General features: G+C 52.4%; 3 protein-coding genes across 3 annotated transcripts; 1 reads left to right on the top strand and 2 right to left on the bottom strand.

Annotated features, from left to right (window-relative positions):
- Window positions 1-626: 626 nt before the first annotated feature.
- On the top strand, window positions 627-2,891 carry ACET3X_006740 (uncharacterized protein; the record flags this gene model as incomplete). The annotated part of the gene is made up of 4 exons (XM_069452903.1): window positions 627-668; window positions 882-1,174; window positions 1,232-1,396; window positions 1,448-2,891. 4 exons carry the CDS (start codon window positions 627-629, stop codon window positions 2,889-2,891), a joined length of 1,944 nt encoding a protein of 647 aa, XP_069305508.1.
- A 2,138-nt stretch (window positions 2,892-5,029) lies between these two features.
- ACET3X_006739 (uncharacterized protein) lies at window positions 5,030-7,465 on the bottom strand. Its single transcript, XM_069452902.1, has one exon. It carries the CDS (start codon window positions 6,815-6,817, stop codon window positions 5,405-5,407), a length of 1,413 nt encoding a protein of 470 aa, XP_069305507.1. The 5' UTR covers window positions 6,818-7,465; the 3' UTR covers window positions 5,030-5,404.
- Window positions 7,466-9,548: 2,083 nt separating this feature from the next.
- ACET3X_006738 (uncharacterized protein) lies at window positions 9,549-14,138 on the bottom strand (the record flags this gene model as incomplete). The annotated part of the gene is made up of 4 exons (XM_069452900.1): window positions 9,549-10,173; window positions 10,225-13,404; window positions 13,452-13,642; window positions 13,692-14,138. 4 exons carry the CDS (start codon window positions 14,136-14,138, stop codon window positions 9,549-9,551), a joined length of 4,443 nt encoding a protein of 1,480 aa, XP_069305506.1.
- Between the last annotated feature and the right edge of the window lie 1,081 nt (window positions 14,139-15,219).

The raw sequence follows: 15,219 nt of genomic DNA, 5'->3' as shown, positions 1-15,219 counted from the left end.
ACAGGGACTGCATATATACTACTATCTGTAGACGCGCTTGTACTTGAATATGCAACGTGCGGAGAAGTTTGCCTAGTACAGTGACTGGGAAAAGGCCGTGTGATCGTGTGAGAAGGTCTATGACGACGACGAATTAGGGTCCATATCTAGAGCGCCATCGGCAACAATTGTCGGCCAGACAAGTCGCACGAGTCAGCCCAGATGACAGCAGTTGTCAGGCCTCACAAGTACCAACACGGCTTCGAGTGTCCAAAGTTGGGGGTATCGAGCATGTAGCTATCTTGTGTGGATGAGAATTGCTAGGCAGGATCCTGTCCATGGCCATGGACGTGTTGTGCAGCAAGACGCGCACACAAACTCACGGCACATGTGTTAATAGCCTATATGGACTGCGTGACCCTGGAGTGGAGGCAAACGTGCACCGCGTTCATCAAGAAGAAAAGCCGGGATGAATGGCAGATACTTGAGAGGCAATGCAGCCGAGGCCTACCGATCCAATTAGCGCCCTCCGATTTTAGTTTGTAAGTAACGCTGTCGGTCGCAACTGCCATCATTGACCTCCAACCTTGAATCCACCAGGATCTTTCGTACTCCCGTATACTCTCTGCTCTTCGGCTGCCGCCAAAATGAGTTGTCTTAGGATGCGTCGTACGCAGCTTGCAAGCCAGGTGAGTCTCTGCGCGCCTTCCATGCCACACGTTCGCATTCGATGGACGAGAAACTCGGCATCCGCCGCACCGAGGCGTGTGCCACATCCCACATGGCTCTGGCACATCGTCGCAAGCCAACACGACACGTTTGCCGTGGCGGACAGTGCCCTTGGACCTTCTACATCTTCCTACAATTCTTTCCCTGTTCAATGGCTGACATTCGCCTCATAGCTCGCGAGGAGCTTCCGCCCAACCACACGAGCTTTCTCTTCCACCCGGCCAGCGCAACGCATTTTCGCGACCGAGAACCTGAGGGCAAAGGAAGCATCGGGCTTCATTTCTAGCAAATACCCCGTCATTGACCACGAATACGATGCCATTGTTGTTGGCGCTGGAGGAGCTGGTCTTCGCGCCGCGTTCGGTCTCGCTGAAGCTGGTTTCAACACCGCCTGCATATCTAAGCTTTTCCCCACACGGTCGCACACGGTAGCCGCACAGGGTGGAATCAACGCTGCACTTGGCAAGTATGTAGAGAAGACGGGTGCCCAGTCGAGGTGACAGAAGCTGACGGATATGTGTAGCATGCACGAGGACGACTGGCGGTGGCATATGTATGACACAGTCAAGGGATCCGACTGGCTTGGCGACCAGGACGCCATTCACTACATGACAAGAGAGGCGCCTCAATCCGTTATCGAACTCGAGAACTACGGTTGCCCGTTCTCGCGAACAGACGATGGCAAGATGTACCAATAACCCCGCGCCGGAATTTTGTAGAGCATACTAACGCACTCTAGCTACCAACGTGCTTTCGGTGGACAGTCCCAGAAGTACGGAAAGGGTGGTCAAGCATACCGATGCTGTGCTGCCGCTGACCGTACTGGTCACGCTCTCCTCCACACTCTCTACGGACAATCGCTACGACACAACACCAAGTACTTCATTGAGTTCTTCGCCACGGATCTAATTATGGAGGACGGCGTCTGCAAGGGTGTTGTCGCATACAACCAGGAAGACGGAACCATTCACCGATTTATTGCAAAGAACACTGTATTGGCCACTGGTGGTTACGGACGTGCCTACTTCAGCTGCACATCTGCCCACACCTGCACTGGTGACGGTATGGCTATGGTTGCTCGCGCAGGTCTTCCCAACCAGGATCTGGAGTTCGTTCAATTCCACCCCACTGGTATCTACGGTGCTGGCTGTCTGATCACTGAAGGATCCCGTGGAGAGGGTGGTTACCTTCTCAACTCCGAGGGTGAGCGGTTTATGGAACGTTACGCGCCAACTGCCAAGGATCTTGCCTCCCGCGATGTCGTATCACGATCGATGACCCTCGAAATCCGTGAAGGCCGTGGTGTCGGTCCCGAGAAGGACCACATCTACCTCCAGCTCAGCCATCTACCCGCCGAAGTCCTTCACGAGCGTCTTCCTGGTATTTCTGAGACTGCGGCTATTTTCGCCGGTGTTGATGTCACCAAGCAGCCCATCCCTGTTCTCCCCACTGTCCACTACAACATGGGTGGTATCCCTACCAAGTACACCGGTGAGGTCATCACTCAGGACGCCCAAGGTAATGACCAGGTCGTTCCAGGTCTGTTCGCTTGTGGTGAGGCTGCTTCCGTCTCCGTCCATGGAGCCAACCGTCTTGGTGCCAACTCTCTCCTCGATCTGATCGTCTTCGGCCGTGCTGTTTCCCACACTATCCGCGACAACTTCAGCCCTGGCCAGAAGGCTGATCCCGTCTCCGCTGACGCTGGTGCTGATTCCATCTCCGTTCTCGACCAGATCCGCACATCTGATGGCCCCAAATCGACTGCCGAAATCCGCCTCCAGATGCAGAAGGTCATGCAGACCGATGTCGCCGTCTTCCGAACCCAGGAGTCGCTCGACGAGGGTGTTAAGAAGATTCACGACGTCGATGCCGACTTCGCCAACGTTGGTATCAAGGACCGCAGCATGATCTGGAACTCCGACCTTGTTGAGACCCTCGAGCTTCGTAACCTCCTCACTTGCGCCGTTCAAACCGCCGAATCTGCTGCCAACCGCAAGGAGTCACGAGGTGCCCACGCCCGTGAGGATTTCCCCGATCGTGACGATGAACAATGGATGAAGCACACACTCTCGTGGCAGAAGAAGCCCCATGGTGAGACCCAATTAGGTTACAGGAAGGTCGTTGGTACCACTTTGGATGAGGCTGAGTGCAAGGCTGTTCCACCGTTCAAGCGTACCTACTAGAGGTTGGTTGGATTAGAAAGGAAAGCGACAGGTGTGTTTTGTATTCTATGTACTTCGGATGACGGATTGCATGTTTTAGCATGTTTGAGAACATAAACCCTTCTGAATTGAGAATCGAATCTTCCAAGTTTGATTGCTGTATTGTGTTTGTATCAGTAATTTTTCGTCGAATGATGCATGTCCAGAAGATGCTGCAGGCGGTATTGAATAGCCATCCTTGCATGCTAGATATCCCTTCCCACTCCAGCATTGGACTGTTATGGCGAGTGGGGTTCCGTTGACTTGGCAAGCGCGAGCTGTTCCGCCCAGCACATCAATGTTTGCCCAGCATTTCAATCCCAACATCAACCTCATCTACGAATCCGTCAGCGAGAGCTTTATCAACTCATCTAGGCATCAGGATGGCACGTCGGTTCTTCAAAGATTTTATGGCAAACAAAACCAAAGCCATACGGTCCAACCGTTCCCCAAAGCACAACCCGATGACCGTTGCCGTGCAACAGGCCTCTTCTAGGAGACCCAAAGGCAGCTCTACACACTCGTGTAAGGCTGCCATGGAAAGGCAAGATGCTGTGACCAGTAACGTGGGCGGCTATACAGCATGGAATCAACAGATGTTTGTAGATGCCGCTGTTGAAACTTGTGTCAAGTGGGGTTTACCAAGCAAACACAGTGCCTATACCAGGTATCTCAAGATACTTGAGCTCTAGCCTAATAGTGCCCCGTACGAGAAAGCTCTCGTTGACCACCTTCGAACGAAGAGAAACCAAATATCGTGTACAGTCCTTATAACAGGTGGGTCCTTCGAATAGGATATAAGGAGACGGCTTCTTCGGCTTCGGCCTTCCAATCACGGCCGCAAATTCGACCGATGATGAAGTCAGCGCCCTTGCCTCTTCTACGATAGGAAAGGTCGCCGGAGCCTTCAAAGCCTCCCTTGATCACGCCGATAAGACGAGCGGCTGGTACGTATTTGTTGCGTCCTTCGACTATACTCAGTGCGAGCCCTCGACATTATTACGAAATTTAACAGAAAGGAATGAGATGCTATACATGTCAAATCCAAGTACTTCATTGCTAATAGCAAGAGATGGGTTTAAATAAGCAGTTTTGCTGAGATTGTGAGTTTGACTAGAGGTGTCGCCACAGGCAAACTCGAACTACCTGTCGAGCTGAGATCTTATAGGCTTTAGGACGACATATTAGGGCTGCTTGAGGAAGAAACAAAGAAGGGTCTCAAAAAAACCATTATAGAGAATGCCACTTAACGTAGTCCTCACTGTCTGGGATAGCTGGGCAGCATCTCTCATCTTATTATAAATTGAGCTTTTGTGTCTATCACGTACTCTACAAACAAGTGCCTTGCTTCTGTTAAGACTGTGCCAGCCTCAGCATAACTTGTATTGCATTAACGCAAGAATGTGAGAGAGTATATAAACGAAGCAGATATACAGCCTGTTATTCATGCTACCTAGTTATTAAACGCGATGAAGCCCGTTTTTGAGTCTTGCGCTAGGAATTCATATATAAAGTCTTAAATTTCTATCGATGACAGAATCATAAGAGTGATTCCACAATGAAATTGCATGATTAAATTGATCAAACAGATGCATATTTCGGTTCCAAGGGAAAACCAACATCACTGGATTTCTCCTGGCAAGACTCACCGTCTCCTAGAAGATGACAGCCTTAGCACAGTGCATTGTGCATTACCTAGGTATGCATTAGGGACTCATACATTTTCAGATGGTCCGTTTGATCGACCGCAAGGAATAGATTTACCAGCATGAATCGACCCGCATCGCTTGTATCTGCGGCGCTGACATGGCCAAGACACTCTAAAAAAAATCTGCCGTATGATCAACGTCCAGCATCGCGGATATATGGAAGACGGCACAGCAGGCGAACAATTTACGCGCAACACCGTGTACCATTTCGGTCAGAGTGGCGGTGCATGCACGACTCGGGTGAGTGTGGGACTGTTGTCTTCAAGCACCGACATCTGTTCGCCATGTAATGCTGGCTGTTCGCGTTTCACTGTCACCTGGGTGAAGGGTAGGACACAGTCGCACGAACTCTAGTCTAGAGAATCGTTGGAGCGAAAATCGAGGATTGGATGAAGAAGCAGGAGATGATATGTACAATGGCTCGATTGACTCTAAGTAGTACATGACTAGAATGCCGACTGGTTTGGTTGGCTACACATAGAACTGTCCCCAAAAGAATCATGCCGTACGTAAACATTTTTCCCCATGTCCTTTTTCACCCCGGCCGGTCAATGCAATGGATAAAAAGTATTGACAGCGAAATTATTGGGTTCCAACACACAGAACCCACTTTGATGACAGAAAAGAGACCAGTCCGCGCTGATGCAGGTATATTGAATTATTACAGGGCGGCTAAAAGAACCCAAAGATGAGACAGAAATGCCGTGGAAACTTTTCCGAAGAGGTACCAACAATGAGGGGTATCATGCAATGGCTATGCACTCATGTGATGCTCTCTTGCTCGCTCTAGAATCGCAGTTTGGCCTCGCGCGAATGAAGTTGGAAGCGCTTGTCGAGAGTGATGTCCTTGGCCATGACAGCGGCAGCGGCGCGCGCAGCTGGGCTGCCGTTCAGGCCGCTGTGGTCTGGTAGAACGTAGTTCTTTGTAAGACGCTTGACAGCTCCGTCAACACCGTTGCTGAGTAGCAGGTTTGCGCTTCCACCAGTGTTGCCCTTGACCTCGCCCTGGCGGGCAGTTTCAAGGAGCTTGGCCTTGAGAGCAGCAGGGTTCTGACCAAGACCAGCAACGTCTTGAGTCATGAGGGTTGCCATTACACCAGTTACGTGAGGGCAGGCCATGGATGTACCCGAAAGGAAGTTGATGACGGCATCGCCAGTGCTCCATGAGCTCAAGATCTGCTCACCGGGGGCGTAGATGTCGACGCACTGGCCGATGTTGGAGAAAGATGAGATCTCGTTGTCGATGTTCACGGAGCCGACAGTGACGACATTGGAGTTCTTGCCACCCAGGTGAGCAGGAGTGCTACCACAAGCATCGACACCATCATTACCAGCAGCGACCGAAACGTGGATGCCAGCCTCTGAAGCACCAGAAATGATCTCGTCGACTGAGTTGGCGGTACCCTGGAGACCCCAAGACATGCTCATGATGGAACCGACGAAGCCTGGCTGTGTCTTGCGCTTGTTGTGATTGGCGATGACCCAGTCCATACCCTGGATGGTGTCGGAAGAGGCACCAGATCCGTCGTCTCCGAGTACCTTGACCTCGATGATGTTGGCACCCTGGGCGACACCGAACTTTGCGCCACCAGCAGTACCAGCAACGTGAGTACCGTGGCCATCACCGTCAACGAAGGAGCCGGTAGCAGTGAAACCTTCAGTAGCGCGTCCAGTGAAAACAGCGTGGGAGGTTCGCACACCAGTGTCAATGACGTAAATGTCAACACCAGCACCGAGGGCTGAATCATCGAAAGAGTAGACGAAATCCTGTTGGGTGGGGGATCCAGTGGCGCCGGCCGCGCTCGAGACTCTTTGTAGACCCCAGGGAGCGCCTTGCTGCTGTGCGAAAGACTTGACATCGGCCTTTTCTTCCACGACGTTGATTTCGGCCAGCTCCTTGAAAATCTTGGCGTGGTCGTCGCACATTTCCACAACGGCCCACTGAGGGTTTACACCGGGTGAGGACTCGGCCTTGAGCACATCTCCCGTCTTGAGCGATAGATTGTCCAGGTAGGTCTCGATCTTCCTGTGATCTGTGTCGTTGCGCCACCAGGTGATGATGTACTCCTTGGTCTCGAGGGAGTGGTTTGCAGGGAGGGCGGACTTGTTAATGAAGCCCTCAGAGCCAGTTGTGGGAGCCGCGAACACTGGGGAGCCAACGGCCAAGAGACCGGCAGCGATGGCGAAGAAAGACTTCATGTTGATTACGGGGGGATCCGGTCCGGCAAGAAGTTGTTGAAGGCGTAGAAGCGAAAGTGTGGTGAGTTTGGTAGTCACTGAGAATGAATGCAGGAGGAACGCTATACGGGCGCAAGTCAGTGACAGCCCTGTTGTGAACAAACGGCGCGTGAAGCCATGGACTAGCGACAGTCTACTTCGCTTTTATAAAGCGATTGGAGCTACGCTAATGGAGACAGTCATACAAACAGACCACAAGGGCGCTGTGCGGGGGGGTTCGAGATACATGAGTGACTGGGGGTAGAGCACACGCATTGTACAATGTGTGGCAGGCTCGATGTAGAGAGCAAGAAGCTTGGGGACTTACATCAACGTGCAGGCAACCAAGGTGCGACGGAGTCGTATATCAGGCAAGACTGGTCTGAGGAGGAAGGCGTATCGGCCAAGACGTGCCAGCACGCGAGAAGAAGAAGGAGAAGAAAGGGAGTGTGAGGAAATGAAGCAAAGTGAGTGAGAGTGAGTGTTGAAGAGAGAGACAGAGCACTCTAAATGAAGAGAAAGAGAGTGTGGGGTTAGACGAGGAAAGAAGGACCAAAGACGGTTGGGAAGGAGTGGTGGGAGGCTGCCCAGGCGGACGAGACGGCCTCATGTACTGCGTCGCAAGTGTCGAGGCCATAGTCACCAAGCTCAGCGAAGAGGCGTGTGGATGTGAAACGGCTTGGCGGTGGGCTTGTTCCCGCGAGAGTACCAGGCCCAATTCACTGTTGCGCGCCGGTAGCCAAGCCTGACGGCCTGCATCAGGTTACTAGCCAGGGGGGTGCTGCAAGCGAGAGCGGGCTCTAGTGACGCTCGACGCACGATTGGGGCGCCTCGGGAGATTGCTGGCGGGTAGTCACCTATCTGGAAGCACCACATCGCTTCTGGTCGTACACCTGCAGCACTGCGTTTGTCCCGTCGCTCTATTTGGAGGCTGCGGAGATTGAATCCTCACACTCGCCCTGCGACGGTCGTGCTGGCCATTAACCACCGGACACAGCGCGAAGAAGCCGGCCTTAGCCGTCCCCTGTCCTGATTGGCTGTCCCCTTCTGAAACAGCGCGGGCGTGCGTCACAACCCAAACTGGGCAAGCGCCCACGTCCAATCCCCACCGCATGCATGAACCAACACTTAACGCAAGAAAATCCAGACAACCGTCCGCACGGCCAAGGGGCCCAACTGCGCGTCAAAAAAAATAATAATCATGCACTACCGCAGACGGAGCCGGCGCGTCCTATGACCGCGTCACGGCCTGAGCCACTCGGCACTGCAACGGCTGTCCCTCTCTCCATCCAGTCGCCACCGTCGAGTGCTACCGTTTGACACAACAGGCCCTCTCCGCAATGTGTCAACCCGTCCAACATCCACAGACTAGACCCCCGGAGCCACAAAACCAAACGGGGCGTTTCAATGTTTATTAAGGGGACTCGTACGAACTCATGGCGATACATGCCCGGGTACTGGGGAACAGGTTCATCCTGCTTCTGCACATTGTCCTGTCTCTGGCATGCATAACTACGGTGCACCTCCCTCGACTTGACAGCCAATACCCCAATCATTAGCAGCACCTCTCTCACGCCGCCACTGCCGTTGCCGTAGTGCCATGGACTCAGCGCCCAGTTCCCCAACGTTTCGTGCTCCACTCATACCACCCGAGGCCCTGTGTTTCGAGTCTGGCCAAGTCGGAATATAGCACGCATAAGAAACAGCAACACCCCCAATCATACCATAGTAACATCATCTCAGCCTGAATAGTAACAACCACGGCATAAACAATGTTAATCCGTGCGATGAACAGTCTCACCTGTCAAGAGATGTAATGACATGTGCATAAAGCGGCCGGAAACAAACAAGACGACATGTTTGACCAACAATGGCCTGCTCTGAACGATCCAACTGCAAACGGCGCCTCGTGTCCGCAAAGCCCAGGAGATTGGTTTGGACACCCTGGTCGCAGGACGAAGACCCTCAATCAATCTGCGCCGCATCGTGGCTTGGACCATTGAATCATGCCCACTCGAGTTGGGGTTAGACGCGGCGCGTGAAACCACACTACTAATCCTTCGCTTCGACACAGATGGGAAAATCTGCATCGCCACCAGATGGAGATCTGCGAAATTCAATCTATCTCAGCCAGCCATGCAGGAAGCGGGTTGACATGTCAAGCTTGGTAAGGAATCAAAACTCTCCGATCGTATTGTGGAGTACAAGTAGGTCGGTTCTGCCACGACAGGTCCAGCAATCTTTACGTCAAAGCACCTGTCGCTACTGTGTCAACTCAACTGTCAGGGTACAGAATTCTACGCGATTCCCCACTAGATTCAGGGTCATGACGCACAACACTTTTGACACATAGGACAAGCTTTGAGCCACCCGAGAGTCCGTCTGATTCTATCGTCCAAAGCACGGGACAGCATCTAGCTCCGCCTGTGCAGCTACATCTGCACGTCGTTCGAGCACCTCATACCCGAGATGCGACATGGCTGGAGCAAAAAAAAAGTAGAGTCAGACCTCATAAAGGCATGCGCATAAGAAAAAGAAAAGACCACCGCCCGTTCCTACATAACCATCAAACAACATGATTGATACAAAGATTGTACAAATACCATACCATCATACACCTTACATCCCCCGTTTCACACTTGCCAACCTGTCATGACCGTGACCAATGCCAAATCCCCCATATTCGCCATAGCCATTCCAATGATAGACATCCTCATACATCCTCGTCACTGTCGTCACCCAGCAGTTCACCCTCGTCGGGATCCACCACCGCGTAATCTCCCCTGCCGCGCGCAAAACTGCTTCTAGAAGTATACGTCCTGCCATAACTCCCATAGCCACCCCCACCACCACCCATTCTGCCAGCAGCCCACCTGTAAACGCTGCCTACTAGTAGAGGCAGTGCACTGATGACAGCCACAAGGCCAGACACTGCAGCAATAGGCCACTTGATCCATGGCGCATCCGAGTCAAATGCACCGCTGCCGCTCCCATCGCCCAAGCGAATACGACCAAACTTGCCGTCCCAGTGCTTCCACACATAGTATCCGACACCACCTGCCGCAACAAAAGGAAGGACAATGGCCAGGAACAGAGAAAAGCCACCAATGCCGTGTTTCTTCTGAAATTCCTCTTCGAAGCCGGGGCATGGATGTGCTTCACCCGTCTTGTCAAGCTCCCGACCGCCCTGGCACGTGGAGAGGGGGATCTTGCGGAATCGGACGTCCGTGTAGTACTCTTTGACGTTCTTGTCTTTGCATACCGCAGACGGGTCGGGCAGCGTGAGACCAGCGACAGGCTTGCAGTCACCGCTTGCGTCGCGCTCGTAGTTGTATGCACTACCCGACGTTAGCATGTGTCACCCGTCAAAAGCAGTAAACGTGTCTTACCATTCAAAGTCGCGTCTGGTGCAGGAGCAGTTTCGCGCAATGTCGTGCATTTGGTCGATACGCTGGCCGTTTCTGCACTTGGCATCCCTCTTCTTGCGGTGGTATTGTGCTACGTGACCAAAGAGACACTGAGGTTCCTCTTGCTGGAGTGGGTGCTGTGGAATCCAGAGGTCGTAATCACCGCTTGTAGGATTCTTCTCGTTGAGCTCACATTTCTTGCTAAACTCCGGTAGACCAGAGAAGTCGAGGTTGACAGCAACAAGTTCTTTGCTGTCTTTACCCCACAGGAGGAAGTTTAGAGAAGTGTCGCTAGGCACAGTAGTGATGGCTTCGACGCGTATCTTATGGTCGGAGAATGGGTAGAGGTCCCACTTTGAGCCGCTGTCGAGAGAGTAATAGACGTGGTCAGTGTCTTCTCCACGGCGAACGATGACGATGACGGAGCCTTGGTCACCAAACTCCCAGGCATAGGTACCCTTCTTAATCTCGGTCCAGGTGATACCTGCATCCGTTGTCATGAAGGTGTTGGCTTCACCAAAGGTGGTCAGTTCTGAGCCAACATTACCAACAGCAAGCATCATCCCGACTGCTGTCGGGGACGAGTACATCTCCCGAGGATCAGCACGTTCTGTGTATCCATGAATGTGCAGGCCGCACCTGTTCTTGTCCGAAACATCACACTCATATGCCTTGCCTTCCGAGTCCTTCTCAGGCGCTTGAAGGGGTTCCCAATCAGCGCCGTCATTATGCGTGATGCGACTCTGCTTCTTCTTCTTGGATCCCTTGTTGACCTCATCAACGTTGACGACGACGTTGGCGACGGCGACTCCCTCAAGACCTTGCATCTTTTCAAAATCGACGTAGCCTTCCACGTTTCGATTCACAGCGGCCAGGCTCATGACGTAAGATGTGCCGTTGCTGTTGCTCTTGATGATGGAACCATACTCCTGGTCCCGTGTTGGATTGACGGTGACATGAAGGAAGATCGCATGCGTAGAGCTGTCTAGAACAGTGTAGGCCGTCTGGTGAACGTCAAAGAACTTGGGTGGAAACTTGGCCTCGGCAAAAATATTGGCGTCAAGACTGGCATCCAGATGGAGAGTTCCGTCGTCAGCTTTGGTCGCAACAACGATAAACTCGGACATTGTCGCAAATTCCACGACAGACTTGAACTTGACATCCGTCTTCTTGAACCAATCCTCACTGGAAATGAGTTGAAGCGGAGCGCCCAACTCCTCGTTTGCGTGTTGCTCGCAGAAAATCTGCTCCTCCTTGACACTTCGACCGGCTTCGCGCCAAACAAATGCGCACTTTTTGACATAGGATTCGAGCGACTCCCAGCTTTTGTCCGCACCGTTCTTCTGTGAGACATAAGCCGTTGTACGACAGTCTTTATCGCCGGTCTTTTCGCAGTGCTCTCCACCCATCCAGATGATCCAGCTCTCCTCTTTTGGATGGAATTGCATAATCGAGAGTCGTTCCTTGTTGGGCATGACAGGTGCCTCGTGAGAGCGGATGCTATCACGACGTCCCCGGTCTGTGGAGTAGTAGAATTTTTTGCCAGCGGTCAAGAAGTAAACCCTGTTATTATCGTACTGGTGAGGGTAAATTCGAACAATCTCATCATCGACAGCCTTTTTCCATTTCTTTCCATGATCGTGAGTGATGTAGGCCGTTCGCTCATCGGTCAGCATTACGACTGTTTCGTCTTTGTCGTCGTCGCTCTGGGTATTGCCCTCGAGATAGTACTGCTCCAGGAATTCACTTCCCTTGAACTTGGTGATTTCGCTCGTAATCTTGTCACTCTTTGGTGGCGGTCTCTCTGCGTCCTTGCACTCGCGCTCGACTTCCTTGTCCCTTTCGGTTTCGCCTTTGCATTGGTTGCCAGGTATCTTTCTCCAGCCGGAGCTGCCTTTGTATGTCTTTGCGTCGCCCTCGCAAGCGCCTTTGGGTAATTTGAAGGAATCATTAAGTTCGCACTTCTTCTCCTTGCCTTCTCCGGTAGGTGTAAAACCGAAATCACATTCGTAATCTCTGACTTTGTCGCAATCACATGGCTTGAAGTTCGGTGTCGGGTCTTTGAAGACCTCTCCAACAAAGCACTCGGCATCCCACTTGCGCCGGCGGAAAAGCTGCTTATGACCCATGACGCAGCTGGGATCACCATCTGCGTCTTTGCGCACAGACCATTCTTCATCAAAATCGCTATCGCCACACTTCTTCAGCATGTCAGTGAAGTCGAGGTGGATAATAACCTGTTCTCGACCACCACCATCCTTCTTCTTGGATGCGTAGAGCATAAACTTCAAGCTCGTCGAGTCAGGTAGGGTCGTGAGTTCGCGCGCGCGGATCTTGTAGTCAAGCTTGATCTTCTGCCAAGTGTCCTTTCGTCCATGCTTGAACGAGTACCTAATCTCGTCGGTATCGCCCTCATCGAAGACGGCTACCAGAATGGAACCCTGGTCGCCAATTTCATACTTGTGCGCATCTTCAAGCGCCAATTCCCATGTCAGACCGGCGTCATCAGAGACGTAGAGATCGCCGTCGGTGTACTTGCCCAGGTAATCTCCAGTATTGCCGACACCCATGACGATGCCTGGTGCTGGGCTCGAAAAGACTCTCCCGCTGTTGTGTAGGTTGGTAACAGAATGCAGGTGCAATTCAGCGTCTTTCTTGCCCTTGATCGTGAGCTTCTCGAAAGATCTGCCGTCATCGAAGCTAATTCGCGACTTCAGTTTTTTGCCCTGACCAGATTTTTCTACCTGTTCCCAGTTGTCAACCATGTTTACCAGAACCACGCCCTGGATGTTGGCAATCTTCTCGAAATCGACGTATCCTTCCCCGTTGCGATTCGTATGCTCCATGTTTTTGGTGAAGTGGGTACCCTCTGAATTACTCGTGTAGAGGTTGCCCATGTCCACAAACTTTGAAGTCATGACATCGACTTGTATGCTGTAGTTGGTCGACTCGAGGATGGTGTATGCATCTTCCTCGATTTTGTGGTCGCCGAACTGGGCGTGATGCCATGTCTCGGTATCTTGGGTTACGTAGAGGGCGAGTTCCTTTGCGTGGTTGGCTTTGGCGGCGACGACGATATAGCCTTTGACAGCAGCCATGTTGGCCATACCCTGCACGGTACGTCCGGACGACATTTCGGGCTCTTCTTCATCCTCGAAAAAACTGCGCTCATTAGCTGCTATCCATGCCTGTAGCCCGCTGCCACTCACGTGTCGGACATTAAGAGCCTAAAATCCTCCGACCTGTCAGAGTATTTGCCTCTTGTGATGCACAATATGCGTTTGTTGTACTTGTCCTGACCCTCGAGGAAGCTTTCGGTACCCTTGACCCATTGGCACATTCGGCGGTCGTCGATGAGGACCTTGGGTTGTGACTCGAAGCCATCGGTCGTATAGTAGGTCTGGCCAGGGTTAGCCGCTGAGTTATAAGCAGGGCAATACAAAGCATACCCGTCCGAGACACGGCGCAGTAAGGCAGTTCTCGATCTCGTTAATCAGGATCTTTTTGCTGTCCTGCGCGTGCCAATTTACGGGTACTTGGGGCGAAGGTGGAAGCTCTGTCTCGAAGCTGTTCCACTTCTCGCCCTGATTGTACGTGATCCAATGCTTCCGTTCGCCCAAGACCAATGCGACCTTGTTATCATATGGACTCTTGAATATGCCCAGCCCACGTAGATTTTCCAGCTGTTCCCAGCCCTTGCCAGCATCTTGTGACCGCCAGATGCTTCCCGTCTCAAGTTCTTGCAGTAAGGCGACGCCGGAATCGTCAAAGTACATGAGGTTAACGATGTCATTGTCGAATGCCCTTGTCTTGACGAATGGCTCTTCTTTCTTGGCGGCGGCGGTGGATGCTAGTGCCAGCAGGGCGGGCAGCAGGAGGCCCTTAAGGGATTTCATCATGCATAGAGGCGATGACGAACGTGTGTGGTGAGGTCCGAGATTCGTGTACAGTTGAAAGAACAGCTGGCTGTTGGAGAATGACAGCCTCGAAGCTATGCAGCGGCAGCCCCAATGACGCTTGGCAATCTGAAACAGTCGATGCGCCGCGGTGGCGTACGTGTAAACGGAGCGCAATCGTTTGAGCGCAGCGCGTATAAAGATTCAAGAAACAATCCAACCCGATCCAAGAGCTATACAGTTGGAGGCTGGTGCATGAGGCCCTGTTGCGCGATAATAGGTAGCCAAACTGGCCAGATACAGCTCGACAGCCTCCCGCGCGTGGTGACGAATGGGCGGACGTCCGCGGCTTCTGGCCGCACCCACCATCCCTGTCGCATCTGCCTCTGCACGTTCGTGTTGCCGGGCACAGCACGCGACTGGCACTTTCACTGCTCCACGATCCGTGATTCTAGGTAGAATTGGGCAGTCCAGGACGAAGCCTTGATTTTCCCATTTCAACCCCCTACTACTATGTGGAATTCGCGTGTCTGGCCCCTCGCCCCATGTCAGTCAACTTGCCATTGTCTTCGTCGCCTGCATCTCGCACAGCTACTGCTGCAGTCTGGCAATCCTACTTGCGCTCACCAGTTTTCACTGTTCCTTGCCCGAACAGCTGACGGAGCCAGGAATTTCATCCAGATCTGAGATGCACTTCCCCCGCTGCTCTCCAACCGAGACGCTCCCTATGTACAGCAAACTCGAATATTTCACCAAACGGAAGTAATAGTAATGTAATCATGTCTCTCACCCTTCCTCAAACCCTCTCAACACGATAACCTGAGTATGCTAATATTTACCCCCCTTTGTTTCGTCGATTTAGAGTTGCCTCTCCGTCGAGAGGTTGGTCTTGTGGGGGGTTGAGGGTCTGTCTAGCTCCGCGGGCATCGGTTGACAATATAGACTCATGAATCAACATGTCATGGCGCAATGTCTTCAACAAGACACGTTGTTCGTAACGTAGCTACCGAGCCATCGTTTGTGCATACAAAACGCACATGTATCTCGTTTAGGATGTTGGTTGGCGGCGCGTGTCAGATTA

Source organism: Alternaria dauci, chromosome 6 (genome assembly GCF_042100115.1).
Source record: "Alternaria dauci strain A2016 chromosome 6, whole genome shotgun sequence".
Lineage (NCBI taxonomy): Eukaryota > Fungi > Ascomycota > Dothideomycetes > Pleosporales > Pleosporaceae > Alternaria > Alternaria dauci.
This window is presented reverse-complemented; position numbering and strand designations above follow the sequence as displayed.

Coding starts and splice junctions, on each gene's coding strand:
- ACET3X_006739 (XM_069452902.1), bottom strand. CDS start 6,817: ATGAAGTCTTTCTTCGCCATCGCTGCCGGTCTCTTGGCCGTTGGCTCC.